This window comes from Mercenaria mercenaria, chromosome 7 (genome assembly GCF_021730395.1).
Source record: "Mercenaria mercenaria strain notata chromosome 7, MADL_Memer_1, whole genome shotgun sequence".
Lineage (NCBI taxonomy): Eukaryota > Metazoa > Mollusca > Bivalvia > Venerida > Veneridae > Mercenaria > Mercenaria mercenaria.
The window spans coordinates 57809072-57823391 of NC_069367.1; the positions used below are offsets into that span (position 1 = coordinate 57809072).

General features: G+C 34.9%; 1 protein-coding gene across 1 annotated transcript in view; it reads left to right on the forward strand.

Moving 5' to 3' along the window:
- The first annotated feature begins 366 nt into the window (after positions 1 to 366).
- The window catches only part of LOC123555804 (FMR1-interacting protein NUFIP1-like), a 29765-nt gene continuing 15811 nt past the window's right edge, over positions 367 to 14320 (forward strand). The window contains exons 1-5 of the mRNA XM_053548486.1: positions 367 to 530; positions 4502 to 4879; positions 6906 to 7019; positions 10630 to 10692; positions 12932 to 13014. Coding sequence (XP_053404461.1) covers positions 378 to 530; positions 4502 to 4879; positions 6906 to 7019; positions 10630 to 10692; positions 12932 to 13014 — 791 coding nt within the window. The 5' untranslated portion in view covers positions 367 to 377. The remainder of the gene's footprint in view (positions 531 to 4501; positions 4880 to 6905; positions 7020 to 10629; positions 10693 to 12931; positions 13015 to 14320) is intronic.

Genomic DNA, 14320 nt, shown 5'->3' on the forward strand with positions numbered 1-14320 from the left:
CAAGATTTTTTTTTTCTATAAATCAGAATACTATTGTATTCTCTTTTCAAAAACATTCAGCTTTTTAAATTTCCATCAAATGCAGTGACTTTTCATTCACTGATGTTTTTTACATACACACAGATTTAGTCAGTAAAGGATAGCCTTGATTTTTATTTGATGACATGAAAAATAACACTACAGAACAAGCAAACATTTAAAATATGTGTCAGAATGTCTGTCTGCATGCTAGTAAGAGAGTGATACAAAAATTTATACAATAATTCAAGTCTAAATACAAAATTTATCAACCTATCCTCTATACCCTAAAATCAGCTATACCCTAAAGCTCTACGTGAATCAACTTCTATTGTTTTCTTTTAAAAGGGAGGTTAACAATGCAACCGAATAATCAACTGCAGCAAAACAACCCATGGGGTTTTCAAGCCAAGAACTGGTCTCGGCCAATGACGAGGGGTCCACCGCCTCAGCAGACAATGCTGGACATGCATTCGAACAGATTTGGTTCACCTCCAGGGCAGAGAAATATGGTATCATTCACTATTGTTTAATTGTTTAGCTCGACCAGATACGAAGTATATGGAGAGCTATCCTACTTGCCCCGGCATCAGCGTCATTCCGCATCCACACCTTGGTTAAAGCAAAGAAGTATAAAATCAGACTTTCGGAAAGTCGTCGGTCCGACGTACATGACTGCAAAATTTTGACGCGGTTCGCTGTTTTTTAACCCGGATGTGGTCCAACTGACCAGCATTTATTGTATCCCGAGAACCGCAACATCTCTGATAAAATGGCATCATTAAAAAATACCAGTGCAGAATCCAGAAATTAATGAAAAAACACGTCTGCCGAACGTACAGAAAGCAAAAATGAGTACGAAATGAAGAGTTTCTATCTTAATATAAATCATTTTATCAAATGATAAATGGTGAAGATTTGTGCCTAGCTTGTAAAACAGCATGTTTAAGTGGTTGTTTACTGAGGCTTTTTTGGTTCTGCATAACAAGTATATTTTAGGTCCGGTTGATTGTTTTTTGGTTCGGCAGATTTCTAGACATTGCTGGACTGAATGTCCAGCCATTTTTCCTAACTTTCTGGAAGTCTGTAAAATACACAGAATTGCAACAGGAGATAATCTCGCATAGTCTCATATCACCGCCTTAACCAGCGTTATTTTATTGAAGCTTTTGCCGACTTGGATCAATGGTGATCCAAATCAATAGACACTTATTAAAGTATTACACTGGCGAAACGGCCGACATCAAATCGGGTCCAATTTTCAAACGACTACTGTTGATTTCTCAGACTTCCAATCATAAATTCATTCCTTCCCTGTGTAGAAAATACTAACAACATTTATAAAACACCATTACCATTATAAGCAAACGATCTGATTATTTAAAGAATATCTGCAAAAACAACAAAATCCTAGACCTGATAATAATGAACTAATTAATTTAAGGTATACCTGCAGGTATTCACTTTCTATGCATTGCTTTGATTTATTTGTTCTGCAATTGATGAATTAATTACTGGTAATTTAACTTATAAAAATGGTATGTGATATTATCATTTGTTGCTGTTTAATCAGTATAATGCTAATAACGTTTTATCTACGATATACCTTACGCCAAAAATAGGAACACTAGGAGCACTCTATGTCTCAGGTCAAGTAGTTAGGATCAAAACTGTGGTGGAAATTGACGCAATTTAAACTTCATGATTTATAGTTTTACATACACATCATGCAGTGAGGTTTAAAAATAAACTTATTGATACACACACAGCTTTACATGACGGAGGTAGAAATTTACAAAGTAAACGGAAAACACACTGACATACATGGAGTTTAAAAAGTGTTTTTCCTACAAAACTAATTAGTTATTCCTTATTAGTTAGGACATATAATGATTGTATTTGGAATAAGCTTTCCAGACATGTAATTTTAAGTGTGAAAAAATGGGTTTAGATATGTACTTGAAGCCTCCAAAGTTAGTGATGCAATTTGCGCCGCTGGTTATATACACATAGATGGAAAACTTTCCGCATTGTTTTGAATGGTAACTGGGTGTTATAGTCTCTATGTATCAAAGAGCCCTTTGCACACAATTAGTTGGGCTATCTTCTGATCCAAATTCCGATTCGTGTTTCATAAGATAAGATAATCTTTAATAATACTTGGTAATAAATAAAGGTTACAACATAAGCTGATGAGCTTGTATCAGACATTTATAAACTGAGTTATCTTGTAACATACAAATAAAACACTTTGAACAATTTAAACAGAATCAGCACATTTTAAGAGCAGTACCTAATTGGCCCATAGAAGCACCGGATAGCACTGAAACACCGGAAAGCACTCAAATTTCTTATAAAAAACATGTTCTGATTGGGTTTTAAGTGTTTCAGATCAATTAATTATTGAAACAAGGAGCTGCGTTCAATAAACGCTTGATGCCCCCAGTGGCATCCTTGTCGATAGATTTTGCACCCAAGTCCAAAACGAGGTCAAGGTCAAACTGAGGTCAGGTGATGTTTGAAGATGAGGAATGGTCACAGTTTACATCTGTATTAGTATCAATTCATTCTTGTAAGGGGTATTGATGCTAGACGAAATGGTCCCATTCGGTTAACTAAGAGATGGCCCATATAAAGCAACCTAAGTCCAAAATGAGGTCAAGGTCAAACTGAGGTCAGGTGATGTCTGAAGATGAGGAATGGTCACAGGTTACATCTGCATTAGTATCAAGTCATTCTAGTAAGGGGTATTGATGCTAGACGAAACGGTCCCATTTGGTTAACCTTGTACGGACAAACGGACGGACGGACAGGACAATCACTATATGCCTCCCGCATCAGTAGATGCTGGGGGCATAAAAATGATATAATTTGATCAATTTTAGGCCAGTTTGGTTTCATATAATTACAATAGTATGATAATATACATTACATGAGTGCTTTCCGGTCCTGTGATCCGGTATCAATTTTGACAAATTAACTAATATTTGAAGCGAATTTGAATGTAAAATTGCTCCAGAATGTAAGAGTATGATATATTAATTAATTTTATATTTTATTAATTGATTCATAATGTTTCCCTTAGCAAATTAATTAATGATTACCGAAGAACTGACTGATGCACATGAACATGCACCGGAAAGCACTTCATGAATGTAAAACACAACTGGAAAGCAATTTATATTTTTAAATACTATAATGATTGGGTTAGATTTTTTTAAATCAATTTATTATTGGAAAAATTTCTTAGATGAACAGAATGGATGGGAAGCTCACTTTACTGTTAAATGCAACATAATGTGTGCAATTTATGATATAATCTTGTTTACAAAATGTAATGGAAAGGAAATAATTATAATGTAAATATAAGAAATGAAACTCTTCGGTGTTCATGCGAAATGAGTGACAGAATAGGATTGGCAAATTAAACACGCGCTATAGCGCAATTCATGGATTTGCTGATACTATTTTGTTGTTTTTTCGCATGAACACCAAAAAGAGATTTTCATTTATTAAATATATGTGATGTTACAAGTGTGTTGTGAATGTATATCCCTGTTCAATCAAGAATGAAAATGGAACATCCTTGGTTTAATTGGTACATCATGCAGAACGTCACTATCAAAAAGAGAAAAATACTCCAGTACATTATCATTAACTGGATTAATGTAATCCTGTGACAGTAATTCAGCATTTTAACTATAATTATGCTTTACATGTACAATATCCTGTATGTTGAACAGCAACAACCAACAAGCCTTATGTCTCACATGTAAATTAAGTAAACACAATAGTCCAGGACTATTTAAAAAAAACAGGTAGAGTACTTTCCCACTGATGGACCTTGGATTTGGTTAACTTTTTATATACAAATGTACATGTAAGCCGGTATCTCAGGATCCACTTATAGGAGTGGACGTTTGTTTACTGTGATAATCTGCAGTGCAATACACAGGTTCCATGACTGTTTTAAACACCTACCTTTGAGAAGAAAAAACTCAATACTGATTTTCATTAATAGATTGTTTAATTTAATAAGTTGGGAAATTTTGATGAAAATTTTGGATATGAGTTTGTAACAGACTTATATATGTAATAACATTCAAATCTTGTATATGTGCGCTGTGAATGAACAAATGAACATTGATTGATTTACAAGAGCTTCTGAGGGGCTTTGCCCCCACCCATGACTTTCATAGGACTTATAGCCCATATTTCAGGCTTTTCATTTTATTTACAAAATGTACACTATAAATTGAGTAACCAAATTAAAGCTTTCAGAAGTTTTTATGTCATTGCTTCAGGTGAGTTAAAAAAATAAAGTGGAAAGGGTATTTTGTTTTTGCAAGATTCTTGAAGAAATGAGTTAAAGTCATTATTTTAAATGTTTGAAACTATCTTGATTGTCTGAGATTGATAATATTGTTGCAGTAAAATTGAATTTTGACAATTTGAATGAACAAATAATTATATTCTTTTGCAGAGACCTAACTTCCAGTCTCAGCCATACGGGCAGCACATTGGGCCTCAGAATCAAGGAATGGGTCTACAGAATCCAAGAATGTCATTTGGGCAACCAAGATTTCAAAACAACCAAACTGGGCTGCCAAATCAAAATAGATTTCAGGGACCACCACAGCAATGCCATCAGGGACCTCACAATAACCCAAACAACTTTTTCAATGGCCCTCAGGGACCTCTGCATAATAGGCCTCCGAGACAAAATAGCAATCAACAGCAAATGTTCAACAGACCCCCAACCAGACAAATGGTTGGACCGCCTCCTGACTTTTTCAGAGCTCCAGGAAGCTTCCAGCAGCGACCAAGATTTCAAAAAGGAAAACAACAAGGTGAAAAAAAGGTAATGTGCAAGTGTTAAGTTCATACTTACTAATTTTATCTTGATTGTGATGAAAGCTTAAAGTGTATTTGAATCCCTCTTGAATCAACAGTACCAGCCATCTTAGTAGTGGTGCACTGTTCATCTCCAGGTTTATGTCTTCTTCTTTTTTAAATCTCTAGTTGCTAGAAATTGTTTTACAATACAACTTGTATTAAGAGACCAGCCAAGGGGAAAAAAAGGTCTCTTGATATAACCAGTCTCTCAATACAGCATAATATCCTGTGGCAGTACTAAGTCAGGGTTCTCGCCAGGCTATTATCGCCTGTCGCGTGCGACATGCCTTCAGACTTTGAGTTGTATATTCGACATCCCTTATTTCCCCCGTCATCCCTTAATTGCCGAAGCGACATGTCATAAAATCATCCCAATAAACACCCGATTAATTCGATAGTGTATTCGAAAAGCTTCCACGTGCTACCCGATAGTTTAGGTAAAGCGATGCGAGTTAAGATAACCGATAAACCAATGACAGCTTCCTATATGTGGAACGTGTGACGTAAATTTCATCGTAGCTCCGCCTTTAAATCCTTTGACAGGCGGCATCTTGTGATGTGTACATGAAAGTGACTGTTTTCGCAAGTTTTAAGATTATACATGTCATTAGATATAATGATGATTCAACAATTATCGTCCGAATGTTTTTCGCAATCAAGGAAAGATAATGTAAGGAATTAAGTCAAAAATTGTGCAACACGGTTAAATGCTTTTGAACAATTATCGCCGTAATATTAATGTTTTTCACATGTATGAAATGTGTTTTCTCGGGCGGAATATCGAAAAGACAATGCAAGAATTAATGTTTTTAGAACTTGTAGAGAAAAGTTTGAAATACCCTTCGTGCATTATTTCAACACGAACGGACACTTTGGTAGAACCACCGACCTTCCGTAAGCCAGCTGGATGGCTTCCTCACATGAAGAATTCAACGCCCCGAGTGAGGCTCGAACCCACATCGATGAGGGGCAAGTGATTTGAAGCCAGCGACCTTAACCACTCGGCCACGGAGGCCCCGGTCACGCCAAATGGCCATTGATCCAAAATGGAAACCAGCGTCTCCCTGGATGACAGTCTCAGATTGTGTTGTTTTACATGTATGTACAACAAACAGTTGACATTTTCAAAAACTTAAAATGGATAAGTTTTCACCAAATAAACTCCGCAGAAATAGAAGACATAAACTTTAAAATACAAATAGATCTGTGTGCAGTGCTAAAATTGTGTTGTTTTATGTACAATAAATAGTAAATGAACATTTTTAGCAACTTAAAATTGATGAACTTTTAATTGTCATTCAGCAAATAACTCCATAGGATTTTTATGACCTAATATCTTTTCTTGTTGTACATGTAAATGATGCTTATTAATCACTGAAAATACCACTATGTTTTTCACTCTGAAATGCATCAGAATGCACCAAAAAGAGTTGTAGTAACACAAAATTTTCTGGGGTGACCCCCATACCCCCCATGCAGGAGGGGGCACCCCTCCCGCACCCACCCCTTTGCTCGTCAGAAAATATCCTTCTGCAACATGCCTTCAGAAAATCCTGGCTAGAACCCTGTACTTGAACATAATTTTGGAGTTTACTACAGTTAAGGTTACCAGATTGCCATTACAGAACAAAAGTATGATTGAAAAAAATGTGTTAAGCCTGAATCAAACAAACAAAATTCCTTAATAAAGAAACAGCAGTCAGGTAAGTTGTTGCTAACTTTGAATTGCCTGTCTCTCTCCACTGTGGATCAAAATCTGCAAGGTCTCTCTCCACTGTGGATCAAAATCTGCAAATGACATTTTGAGGAGGTCATCCAGTTGGATTATGGAAGTTGATGATTCTACCCAGGTTCCTGTCTGAGTCTTCATTAATGCGTAAAGAGGCATGGGACCTTCCTTCACTGTTTAAAACTGGGAAATCACCAGATGACCTAAAATGTGTCACTGCAACATGAAACATAAAACGTTATTTTGAAACATATTCTTTCAGATAAAAGTAAACAAGAGGGATTTACCAGAGAACAACAAGTACTACTGTGATTCCTGTGATAGAGGATACAAAGATGAAGACAAATATAAACTGCACTGTGATCAGCATGAAAAGGTTAGTATTACTTGATTGGCTTAAACTGGTGTCTAACGGAAGGGTCAGTCTATCAGTCAGAAAAAATGTTTATCCTGTGATACCTTTAAAAGTACAAGACATGTTTTTCCCTGAAACTTGGTGCATGGATAAGGAACAGTATGGAAACTATGTATGTCACTTTTATTTTATTATGGCAGACAGCAAGGTGATTGAATGTTCTGAGTTTGATCCATGGAGCTTTAATATATAAGGAAGATTATGTCAAATTTAATTAAGAATCATGGACTATATCTGTGAAGGTGCCTATAAAAGTTGTAATGCATTATTGTAAGTGCAGTAAAATACATTGTATATGTAGCACATAACACCTGTATTAATGAATGCAATGTATCATCTGAATTTAAATCGTTTTCTCTAAAAATGTACCCTAAAAATACATAAATTTACTGTTGTTTGTAAACATCAGATGTTGCTTAAAAATCATGGTAATGTGTTTGTTGACTAATGTGTTTGATTTGGCAAAGTAAAAAAATGATAGAATGTTTCGTAAAATTTTGCTTATTTAAAGTCATAGAGCAGACAAAAACACCCTTAACTAAATGTACTTATAAATCATTTTTAGCTTGATTAAAGTTAACTTATAAGCTTTCGCATGAAATCTAGTACAATAATAGATAACAGTATGAAGAATAATGTTATGCACAATATATATAATTATCCCCCGACGAAAGTCGGAGGGATATAGTTTTGGCATTGTCCGTCCTTCCGTCCGTCTTTCCATCCGTCCGTCCGGAGCCATATCTAGGAAATGGTTGGGAATATTTATTTAAAACTTATATACTTGTTCACCACTATGAGTTCTTGCGGCCCGTCAAGTTTCAGTCAGATTGCCCAAGTAACACCAGAGTTATGGCCCTTAGAAGTTTCTAGTGTTAACTATATAGGGTACTATAAATATGGCAATTTCTGCATCATAACTTTTGATATATTTGACCTAGAACTATGAAACTTAAACAGAATTTAGATCACCATAATGTGGTTGTGTACACACAATTTCGTTTGGATTTATTTGTAAATTAAGAGTTATTGCCCTTTAATTGTATAAAAATCCACATATTTGTACATAACAAACTTACCATTTGGTAGAATTTCATTAAATTTCTTTCATTCTTTTCCATGAACATTTATTGTAAACATGTGAAGTTGTGTACCCACACCTGGTCACCTACCTTGATCACACCCCTCCCCCCACCCCCCCCCCCCCCCCCCCCCCCCCCGCCCCCCACCAAAAAAAAAAAAAAATAAATTATTATTTTAGATTTTTTTCAAACAAACTTCATAAACATGTTCACCACTATGAGATTATGGGGCCCATCAAGTTTCAGACAGATTGCCCAAGTAACACCAGAGTTATGGCCCTTAGAAATTTCTAGTGTTAACTATATAGGGTACTATAGATCTATAGATATGGCAATTTCTGCATCATAACTTTTGATATATTTGACCTTGAACTATGAAACTTTAACAGAATTTAGAGCACTATAATGTGGTTGTGCACACACAATTTTCTTTTGTAACTTCAGAGTTATTGCCCTTTAATTGTCTAAAAATCCACATATTTGTACATAACAAACTTACCATTTGGCAGAATTTCATTAAATTTCTTTCATTCTTTTCTATAAACATGTGAAGTTACGCACCCACACCTGGTCACCCACTTGCCTTGGTCACACCCCCTCCCCCTCCCAACCCCCCACCCACAAAAAAAAAATATATATTTTTTTTTCATTTCTTATTTTAGATTTTTTCAAACCTTCCATGATTATTTATCAACATGCAAGTTGTACCATTCCCCCACCTCACTCCTCCATACAGTCATGCCCACCACTGATCATGTTAAATTGATTTTGACTAATGAAATTATTTGCTTCTTATTAACATCCTTAACTTTTTGATGGATATTTTTTTTGCCATTCCTCACCACAAACCCTTTCGGCGGGGGATACCAATTCATCGAATTTTGCTTGTTTACTCTATCTTTATGTCTATCCTTTCATCTATAATTATGTCTGTCTTTCAATACATTGTACATATGTCTGTCAGTTGATATATTTATAGGTTATTGGCTTTGTATCGGTAAATATGCACAAGTTCTGCAGCAGAAATATTGCGCAACTTTAGGAGCGCAATATTCTTCCGAAAAAGAAAAAGTGCATATTTCCCGATGCAAAGAAAATAACCTTTTTTATTACATACATATCTACATGTGTAAATGTAATGTAACTGTTATAAATTGTTCAATAGCCTGTCAATAAAATTGACAATACTGAACTAAAAAAAAGAATTAATGCAACAACACACATTAAATTATGTCACACACCCGATAAGATATTCAGGCTTCAGTGTATGGAAAAATTGACGTTTCCGGTACAATTGTAACTCAATGGGGAATAGAAACGAGTATGTAATAATAATAATTATTATGTATCAGTTTGTCAATACAATTATCTGTCTGTCTCTCTGCCATACATCTGTATTCATCTTTCTGCCTATCTGTCCATTAATCTGTTTGTCTGTCTGTCTGTTCAGTCTGTTTGTAGATCTGTTTTTCCATACATCTGTTAGTCTGTTCATCTTTCTTAAAATTTGGGTTTTGTGATTTTTTAGAACAACAAGATATTTTTAGCTCATCTGATTTTTTGAAAAAAAATAATGAGTTATTGTCATCACTTGATCGGCATCGGCGTCGGCTTTGCCTGGTTAAGTTTTATGTTTAGATCAGCTTTTCTCCTAAACTATCAAAGGTGTTGCTTTGAAACTTGGAACACTTGTTCACCATCAATAGCTGACCCTGTACAGCAAGAAACGTAACTGGACATAGAAATATCAGATTTCTTGGTTAAGTTTTATGTTTAGGTCATCTTTTCTCCTAAACTATCAAAGCTATTGCTTTGAAACTTGCAACACTTGTTCACCATCACAAGCTTACCCTGTACATCAAGAAACGTAACTCCATCCTGCTTTTTTCAAGAATTATTGCCCCTTTTGGACTTAGAAAATCAGATTTCTTGGTTAAGTTTTATGTTTAGGTCAGCTTTTCTCATAAACTATCAAAGCTATTGTTTTGAAACTTGCAACACTTGTTCACCATCATAAGCTGACTATGTACAGCAAGAAACATAACTCTGTCCTGCTTTTTGCAAGAATTATGGCCCCTTTTGGACTTAGAAAATCATGGGTAGGACAATTTTTCTATTATACAAAAAAATCAGATGAGCGTCAGCACCTGCAAGGCGGTGCTCTTGTTTGTGAAACTAGGATTTGTATAAAGATGGAAACCAGTTTAGAAAACATTGCCGGTATATCCTTTTGAATTAGTTGCAATAAGAATATGGTTACTAGGTATTGGAAGAATTACATATTTATGCCCCTTCTTGTAGAAGGCTTTCTGCTGGGCAATAATCTTTCATTTGTAACAAATTGTTAATGAGCTTTTTCTTTCAGGAATAGTAATATGTATGATTTATAAGTATTTAGTTCAATTTTCTGTGTTTACAGTATTTAAACTCAAATTTCATGAATAAATTGAAAAGAAAAATGAAGTGACATGTTTTACTATTTATTTCAGTGTCCGAAGGAGGGTTGTACCTATGTTGCTGCAGGGAGACTTGTACAACTACATATCAAACTGGTAAGTTGTTTTTCAGTTTGGCAGTTCAAGGTTCATACCTGGTGTTGCAATGCTTTAATCACTTTGGACCCATTATAAATATCAGCAATTGTATTCAAGTATCCTTTATTCAGATTATCTCTGGCAGTTAGTGTAACACATAGTACAGTAAATTTCCAATCTAAAAGGGAAGCTTAAATCACATATTGTAAAGTACATGTTCAAATAAAGGGTCCACTACATAATACTTTTAAACTTCTGCAGTACAAAAGTTTAAAGATATTAAGGTGAATTTCTGAATGAGTTTATTATTTTACTGTGTTGTATTTAGACTAGCTCTGTATCATTTTTAGCTCACCTGTCACATAGTGACAAGGTGAGCTTTTGTGATCACCCTTCGTCCGTCGTCCGTGCATGCGTCCGTCCGTCCGTCAACAATTCCTTGTCTGCACGATAATGGTTTCATTTATGATTTTATTTTAACCAAACTTGCACACAACTTGTATCACCATAAGGTCACGGTTCCTTTCTTGAACTGGCCAGATCCCATTATGGGTTCCAGAGTTATGGCGCCTGAAAGGGCCAAAATTAGCTATTTTGACCTTGTCTGCACAATAGCAGCTTTATTTATGATTTGATTTTTACCAAACTGGCACACAACTTGTATCACCACGAGATCTTGGTTCCTTTCTTGAACTGGCCAGATTCCTTTATGGGTTCCAGAGTTATGGCACCTGAAAGGGCCAAAATTAGCTATTTTGACCTTGTCTGCACAATAGCAGCTTCATTTATGATTTGAATTTAATCAAACTTGCACAAAACTTGTGTCACCATAAGATCTTGGTTCCTTTCTTGATCCGGCCAGATCCCACAATGGGTTCCAGAGTTATGGCCCCTGAAAGGGCCAAAATTAGCTATTTTGACCTTTTCTGCACAATAGCAGCTTCATTTATGATTTGATTTTAACCAAACTTGCGCACAATTGTATCCCCACGAGATCTTGCTTCCTTTCTTCAACTGGCCAGGTTCCATCATGGGTTCCAGAGTTATGGTCCCTTAAAAGTCCAAAATTGGCTATTTTGGCTTTTGCAGCCATATAGAGACTTCATTTATGGTTTTATTTGATACAAACTTCCAAAATATCTTCAACAACAATAAATCTTGGATTCCATGACAAATCAGATCCAATCGTAGGTTCCAGAGTTATTTTATATCTGATTACCTCCCCAGATTGTAATCAAAATGGATTTATATCAGTAAGTATAGGACTTATTTGAAATTTCATTCTTGTTATTAGTTGGACAGAGACAATCAGGATAGATAACTATGGACTGGTTTTATGTCAAATTACCCCCCCTTTATTTCAAATTAAAATGGGTATATCCCCATAACTAATGAAGATACTGATCTGAAATTTCATTTATGTCAACAGATTTATTTGGCAGATCCTTCTTTTGTTCACTTACAATATTTATTTTTTTAATTACTTCCCTTTTACGTTACTATAAATAGCTTATTTTTAGTAACTTTTTTATTATTGGCCGTAGGGAAAAACCGAGACCACTTTTCTGTGGTACAACATGGATGGTGCCTCCAAATTTTAGGTGTATTTTGACATATCTATACCTTGTAAGAATTTTTTTTTCTTTTTGGTTAAATTTCTTCTCTTTGTTGTTCCTGTCCTTTGGACTTTGATATTCTACTGAGGACTTTCTTGTCCTCAAGTGCAATGATAACAGGTGAGCGATATAGGGCCATTATGGCCCTCTTGTTTTAAAATTTTTATTTGTAAAATTGTGAATATAGCCAGTCTGTATCCTGTGTCCAATATTATAATATTACAATCAGTTCTCTGTGAAAATCTCTAAAATAGGCTTGCATTGTCACTATTACCTAAAATAAAAGAAAAATTACAAATGTTGAAATTTTGTGACAAATTCTTTATTATCAGTCAAGTGGCTAGTCTAGGTTGTATTCTGTGCTTTCAAAGAATGTTCATGATTACAACTACATGAAAATGACTTAGACTACTGATAACTGTCAATTACTTGACAAAATATATTTGATTACAATCAGTTTCAATTTCTGATTACAATTGCACCATCCCAGGACACCTTATGCCAAAATTCTGTACTAGTGGTAACTGTTTAAAAATGAATTTTAAAAAATGGAGGTAATTCCACTTCATCTACAATATTTAAACAAATCAGATTAATTTAAGGTGCATTTCAAGTTGACTAGTTGCATTTTATTGTTTCAGCAACATAATTCTGGAATGGCAAAAAAGATATGGTCCATCGCATCCAAGGAAGATATACAGAAATGGATAGAAGAGAGAAAAAAGTAAGTATTGAAGAAAATAAGTTAGAATTAAAAAAGAAAAAAAGACTACCACTACAGAATTTTCCAGACTGGTACTACTGGTTGAGATCTTATTTAACATTCAGTGGTATGTGCATTTAGGTTCTTTAGCGAAAACCCAAGCAAGTTGAGTTCCAGATAAGCTGCATATTTGCGTATTTACGCAGTTACTGTGAAATCATTTAAATTTGCTGGCATGAAATTTCGCGCAAACGTGAAGAAGGACTTTTTCGCGTGGGCTTTAATTCGCGCATTTTCAATTTTAGAAAGGAAAAAATATAATAAAAAATAGTAATAGCATGGTCTTAAATTCGCGCATCAGTCCTAACGCGAAATACGCGAAAATTCGTCCTACGCGAATAAAAATGATTTCACAGTAGATTTGCAGAAAACCCAATTTAATATATACAGTGTGCATTCTGAAACGCAATTAGAATTCCTATTACTCAATTCATTAAAAATCACTTGCGTATCTCATTTTCCATATTATAGAATTGGTAGGAGACTTTAAAGCTAGACAACAGACTGGTTATACATTACGGCAAAACAGGTATCTATTTATCGGAAAAAGCACAGGACCATTCAGTCTGATTGGTGTTATTTGGACGCTTTGTAAACAAAAAAATTATGCTGATAAACTGACAACTTCGTAGCAGAAAGTTATTGTTGCAGCACAAACAAACAAAACAGAAGGATATTTTGTTGTTCAGCAACGGCAGTTTAACGTTTGTGATAATAAAGTGCCACCGATACTGGCCGACATCTTACGGGAGAAGACATAATTATTGCGGTGAATACATCGTTCCGGATATTCATCTTATGTGGATAAATTGATCACTGACTGCATTTCAAGTGCCAAAAATACAATGGAATGAAAACTTGAAATGATTGGAGGAAAAAAGAAAAATTTTGGTTAAAAAATACACTCAGTTAGAACTATAAATTAAAATTACTCATGTTTACTTTCCTTACAGGCATACATGTAGAAAAGTAGTCCAACCCAGTTAATGATAATGATATATGCATGTTTCATCCAGTATAATGAGCCACAAGAAAAAAAAACTCAATTGTTTGTGCGAGATTGGTGAAATACCCAGTTGGTTTTAGCAAATACCCATTTACTTTTGAAAAGCCTTCGAAGTTGGTAATAATATTATTTTTACCCAATTCAGATTTCCAATACCCAATTCAGACAAAAAGTGATGGGTAAATACCCAATTCCACCAAAAGCTTATGTTGAGCACTGATTAATTGATCATTAATTTTTGTCGTTAATATATATTGTAGC